Source organism: Rosa chinensis, chromosome 4 (genome assembly GCF_002994745.2).
Source record: "Rosa chinensis cultivar Old Blush chromosome 4, RchiOBHm-V2, whole genome shotgun sequence".
In the NCBI taxonomy this organism is placed as follows: domain Eukaryota; kingdom Viridiplantae; phylum Streptophyta; class Magnoliopsida; order Rosales; family Rosaceae; genus Rosa; species Rosa chinensis.
The window spans coordinates 49,861,259-49,867,789 of NC_037091.1; the positions used below are offsets into that span (position 1 = coordinate 49,861,259).

The 6,531-nt window shown below is 39.7% G+C and overlaps 1 protein-coding gene across 1 annotated transcript; it reads left to right on the plus strand.

Moving 5' to 3' along the window:
• Positions 1–5,102: 5,102 nt before the first annotated feature.
• LOC112199477 (ethylene-responsive transcription factor ERF110-like) lies at positions 5,103–5,980 on the plus strand. Its single transcript, XM_024340494.1, has 2 exons — positions 5,103–5,330; positions 5,744–5,980. The coding sequence occupies exons 1-2, from the start codon at positions 5,103–5,105 to the stop codon at positions 5,978–5,980; spliced, it is 465 nt and encodes a 154-aa protein (XP_024196262.1).
• The last annotated feature ends 551 nt before the right edge of the window (positions 5,981–6,531 follow it).

Genomic DNA, 6,531 nt, shown 5'->3' on the forward strand with positions numbered 1-6,531 from the left:
ATGCTTTATCACAGTAAGTATGTATGGATAATGCGCATGAATTTTCATTATTACGGCAAAGCGGATTGTATATGTTGCATTCTAAAATTAACCATATAAAACATAGCATATATAAAAATAAATTACACGGCATGCTCAAATTTCACACATATACAACAAATTATATGCTGCACATAATAATTAGCAATAATATATCATGAGTAAAAATAAAATAAAATACTAACGATAGCATAATATAAAGACATGCTTAGGAATAATTATATAGGCATAAATAAAAATTCACAAAACATGCTCAAAATTGCATAAATAATATATAACAAGATATATATGGGATGTTCAGAATAAAGTATAAACTATATCATAATTAAAACATGCTTAAACATAATTATGTAAAACATAAATAACAAGGCATGCTTCAAATGATCAAAATTATCTACTAAACATGCTTAATAACAAAATATAATAAAATTCACATGCTTTGTTAAAATCATAAAATAAAATAAAGAAAACATACTTGATTTCGAGAAAATAAAACAATCCTAGTGCACGCGCGTGTTGATGCAGGTGTGCATAGCGATGTTTTTGGGCTTGAGAAAAACAGGGCCGCTTCCTCTCTCTTTGCAGCAGTGGGCCTTGTTCTAGTTTTTTTTCTTTTCTTTGTTTTCTGTTTTTTTTTTTTTTTTTTTTGTGGGACTCAGGGCCTTTTTTTTTCTTTGCTTCTTTTTTTCTGGGCCGGCTCTTTTCTTTGGGCCAGGTCACACTTTTTTTTTCTTCTCTTTTTCTTCTTTTCCTTTCTCTCTTTTTCTTTTCTCTCTTTTTTTTTTCTTTTCCGTGTCTCCTTCTAGTTTGCAGGTGGCTATGTGACTGGGATCTGCTGCAGGCGGGTTTGGCCGGTGTTGCGCTGCTGCAAGGTGCTGCGATGTAGGGTGGAGGCTGAAGGCTGCAGCGCGAGCTGCTGGGTTGGACTGGGAGCGAGAGGCACGGCAGAGGGGAGGCCGCGCCGACGAGCAGGACGAGGGCAGAGGTTTGCGGCCTGGTGATGGAGGCCGGCTGACGGAGGAAGCGCTGGCCAAGAGGTCTGGGGCACCGGGACTTGGCCGGGAATGGTGCTTGCTGGGCTGTGCGGGCTCTGGCGGTGCAGGGCGGAAGGAGGGAATCTGTGCGGGTGGAAGAAGGATTTGGAGGGGAGGAGGCTGATCTAGTCGGCTGTGGGTACTGGGTTGCTACAACAGTCCGCTTGGCGGTGTGAGTGCAAGTGGGAGACCGCGCGCGATTTGGGATGAGGTGGAGGTGTAGGTTCAGCGCTTGGCGAGGGAGCAGCGCCGTTAGGCTGGAGGCCCATGGGGCTGGCGGCCGGTCTGGTCGGTGAGGTGGACGGGGATTATTTTTTTTTGTAATTGTTGGTGGCTTCAGGATAAGAAGAAAAAGTTTTTTTTTCTTCTAGGGTTTTGAATTTTTTTTCTTTGGCTATTGGCTTTGAGTGTGCTGATAACGTGTTAAAGTAAAATTGAGATGGAATTGGTCTGCTCATTTCATTTCATAACCTCTTTATATAGGGAGAGAATTCAACGGAAATATGATGACATTAACTACTGATTGGTCCTTGATCCATGCTGATTGATGGTGATTGTTAATTACTTGATTCCCTCTCCGTCAATCACTTTGACAAAGGCACATAATGTGTTTTTCCTTTAACATTTATAAAATATTTGACACAAACTTCTTGCGATGGTAAAATTATAGTCAAGAGCGTCGCAAAAAATATCACCCAACCTAATTGCGACATAATGTACTCGTCACAAAAAATTGTCGCAAAATATTTAGACTTTTAACGACGGTACGTAAGCGTCGCAAAATATCTTTTGCTACGAGTAATCGCGTGGCTAAAAAGTGTCGCAAAAGATTAATAAATTCGACACACTTTTTAACAACGCAAAGCCAAGCTTCGCAACTCCGTCGCAAATAGTCTTTAGCGACGGTATCTAAGTGTTGCAAAAAGAACCTAAGTAATTGCGACGCGTTTTTTAACGACGTTTTCTTTGCCGTCGCATGTCCGTCGCAAATAGCTTTTCACGACGCTTTTTTTTACTTTTTACGACATTTTTCTAACGTCGCAAATAAACCTTATTTTTGTAGTGTATGTTGCTTAACTATGTACAACAAAGCACATCAGTTTTGTAGATGATGAACATGGCGATGGAGGAACCTCTCTATATTTGATCTACATAAGAGGTTCATGTCCCAATTGATATGATAAGCAAATAAGTTATGCCATTCATGGAGCTTTTGAACATGCAATATATATCGTATAATGTGGGGATATTCTGCTCTATAATGTTGATCAAGTTTTACTATATATCTAGTTAATTTTATGAAGAGCACTTATATCTTGATTATGTGGGAGTTCTACTCTAAAAATCTCTTATTATTTATTTTCAATAAATATATGTAGAGATATACCATTTTTCATTCTCATATGGTGGAATATATACTCCTATGAGAAATTGTGATTAATTAAAATGCAGATTTTGCGCATCTAAGTGATATGGCCAAAATAATGACAAAAGTCATATATGCCTCAAGAAAGCTATAGTCTCGAGTAGGAGACTATATTCAATGTGGTAAAAACAATTCATATTGTGTGATTCATATACATGGAGGTCTTCCTAAAATTGTGTGCTAAGGCATCGTGCTACATTAATGTGAAATTAAGGAAAGGAGTTTTTACCTTGAATGAGTTTCTGGCCGGACAAATTCCCGCAGAGTATTATCACATGTACTCTTGGAGAATTCACCTAAGTGAGAGTAGTTGTGAGGCAACAACTGTAAGAAATGGGCTGCTCTAGCTCTAATAACTCTCACGATAATTAAGATTAAGTGCATGACCATAAATAGCGCTAACCTGCGCCAAATTTAGGTATCAATATCATGTGTGTGACAATGTGTAATTTGTCTAAAAGAGCTCTAGTTCAAGACATATAGTTCACTATGAGTTCTTCAAATAAAGTTGCTTACACTAAGTGTAGGTTCAAGTCCGGAAGACACCTATACCTATTGCATGGTATAAAAGTTGCCCAAATTTCCTTCTCTCAATCTTCCCATATTTTTTTTATTTTTAGTTTATGACATTTTGAATCTTGTGGGGGATTGTTGGTTTTTTTATTTAATTATTAAGATTCAAAATATTTCTATCATTTATTTAGATTGAAAAGTCATATATTTTCAAAGGGTTATGAAGAGTTCTATAAATACTCAACTTTTAAGACAAAGAGTTAACTTATTTTGGATTGCTCTCATTCTCTTACTCTTCATCCTCCTCCTTTCCATCCAATTCATATTCCTTGGACAATCGATAAACACTTGGCACCCCTCTACCGTTAGTAGTGCAAAGTTTATTAGACATGTGTGAGACTCTAAGGATTGTATCTTGGAGTTGTAGATGACTATTATAACCTGCATATATGTAGAGGGGCGTGTACGGTTTTAGGACAGCAAATATTGTGCATCTCTTGTACTCACAAGCTTGACTCTCCAATTCTCTTCTCCTCTATATTGTTTGTGTTTATATGATGTGATTAATTGATTTCATTAATTGCTAGCTTGATTAGATTTATTAAATATGAATATTTGATACCAGATATCCAACACATACATCTAGATCAGTACTAGCAAGGTAATGGTCATGTTGAGGATATTTTGTGTTTGTACATGAAAATCTACTAGACGTGTATCAAGGATCTAGGTCGAAACTGGTGTTTCCTCTTGAATTCTACATTAATAGTCAGGTAATACCTTCGAGAGGTTCAAATCCTAATCTATACTATATTTAAAAGAAGAGACTTTGTTAGCCAAAGTGAGTGTGAAAAAACAATAAAACCCTTAGACCTTATATTAAATTGGACTCCAACATCATGTTAGTCCCTGTGGTTTCAAGTTAATCAGTAACACTCCTAAACGTTTTGATTTCAATAGCTGTGTCCAATTAAAAAATCCATTCAAGCTTCGTAGTTTGAGAAGCTTCCCTTCAAAAAGAGGCGAGTTAATTCAGTTGACGACCCAACATATCCTTGCCTCTTCTTCATCTTGACTCAGCAGCATGTTCTGAAATTCTGATGCTTTATGAATATGAAATTGGATCCCCTTTGTGGATTGGTGACTTCAATCAGAGTTAGTTCGACGATTGTGGGGGTGGTGATGAAGTCATGGTGCGGCGGTGGTTGAGGAGTCTTAGACTAAGGTTGGGTCTGCGTAGGAGTGCTCAAAATGAGGGTCGAATTTTGGTGATGCTGACGGAAATAACAGAGAATTAGCGGTGGTTTACCATAAACCATTCTTCAGAAATTGAGAGAGTATAAAGAAGTGACTATGAAATTGACTGGGTTCTTTGGAGATGGCCACCTAAATTGATTTGGGTTTTTGGAATATGGTGGATGGAAGTGTGGGTGCTCGAGGCGGGAACTTCGTTGCATTATACAATCCGCTTTCCAATTCTGTCCCTACTCTAGCACCTCTGGCTATTTGCTCTCTCTAAAGCGAGAGAAGTATGAGAGCTGTATTGGATTTACGGGTTTCGTTGCGACTGAGGTGGCAGGTGTAGTGGGGATGACGTTGAACGTTTAATCCGGAAATTAAGAGGAAGAGAGCGATACAAAACTTGGATTTTGAGTTTTATTTTGGTAGTTCTCTGAAGAAAAAAAGAAAAAGGGGAAATTACTATTCACACCATGTACTTTGGGTGCGTCGACATGGACTAACATTTTAATTTTAACAGATAACTCCCCAAATATTCAAAATTCACACAATTTAGTTCAAAATGACCATTTTACCCCTCACTTTTTTTTTGTTCTCTTTTTTTTTTTTTGCTTTTCTCTCAGCTCAGAACGAGAGCTCTGCTCTCCCTCTCTCTCTCTCTCTCTCTCTCTCTCTCTCTTCTCTCGCCAACTCGCCTGAGCCTCCCTTGTCGTCCCGCCGCCAATCCGACCATTCCACCCTCCATTTCCATCAAATTTCACCAAATTAAGAGCCTTTAACAAAAAACCACCTCCAAACTCACCACGATTATCCAATCCCCGATCCGAGTCGGACTCCATTTCATCCATGAGATGAAGCAAAGCCCACGACGAGGAGGAAGACCGATCCGGGTAAGTGGAGGCGACGTGGTCCCAGTCGGCGGATTTCAGATTGGTGCGGCGGAGAGCGAACCAGCGGTCGCGGTAGGTGAGGATGAGGGATCGGGCCTCATCCCGAGTCCAGCAGGGGGGTGGGATCCGGCGGGATTTGGGGAGGGCGGTGGTGACGACCGTGGAAATGGTTGGGTTGCTGTGGCAGAGGTGAAGGAGAGGAAATGAGGTGGTTTTGGTTGCGGAGAGATTTGGTTGTTGGCATTGTGGGGTTGGTGGGTGAAGGCAGTGAGGTAATGCTAAAATGGTATATGCTGCTTTTGATTTCTTGCTCTATTGGTCTTAATTTGTGATTTTTTTTCCTCTTGGGTTTAGTAATTTAGGGATTGTTCGATCGTGGGTTGTTGTTTTTGCGTTTGATTTTGGTTGTGGGATTAATTTTTGTGACTGCCTTTCAGTTGTTGAGGGAATGGGGAAGTGAAAGGGGTGACATGTAGTGTGAGTTGGTGGTGTTGAAATTGTTGCAATATTATTTTATTTGGGTAGTGCTGAATGATGCATGCTATGTTAACTTGAAGGTGAACTGTGATTTTGATCTCAATGAATGTAGTTGAAACTGGAAGTACAGGGGAGTGCAGCAGAGACCAGGGAGAAAATGGGTGGCGGGTGAAAAGGTGAAGCCCAACAAGTACAGGGGAGTGCAGCAGAGACGAGGGAGAAAATGGGCGGCAGAGATTAGTGACCCGCGTCGCGTGGTTCGGGTTTGGCTCGGGACGTTCCAGACGGAGGAGGAGGCAGCCAGGGCTTATGACACGGAGGCGATCAAGTTCCGAAGAGAGAGAGCAGAGCCATCTTTCTGAGCCGAGAGAGAGAGTGAGAGAGAAGCAGAAAAAGAGAGAGAGAGAGAGAGAGAGAGAGAAGAATTAAAAAAAAAAAAAAAAAAGAGGAAGTGAGGGGTAAAATGGTCATTTTGGACCAAATTGTGTGAATTTTGAATGTTTAGGGAGTTATCTGTTAAAATTAAAATGTTATGGACTAAACTGTCGACGCACCCAAAGTACAGGGTGTGAATAGTAATTTCCCCAAAGAAAAAGGAAGACACATCTTTTTGGATGGAGCACAATGTACAGGTAAAAATCTCATCTTTGTAATCCAATTCTGGCATGCATTTTCAACAATTAGAAAAAAAAAAAAAAAAAAGGGAGTTTATGTCGAGTAATGGATTGTAGAACTTTATTTTGTCTTATTTGATGATCGAAGGTAAAAGACTTTATGAATTTTCGAGTGGTATATGGTAGGTCAAGCTAATTTGTAAATTTGTTTTAGGTTTTTATACTTGTGCATCCTCTCAATAGCATGGAGTAAAGTACACATGGTTATAACAAGTGTTTGAAGCAAGTTCTTGGATTGG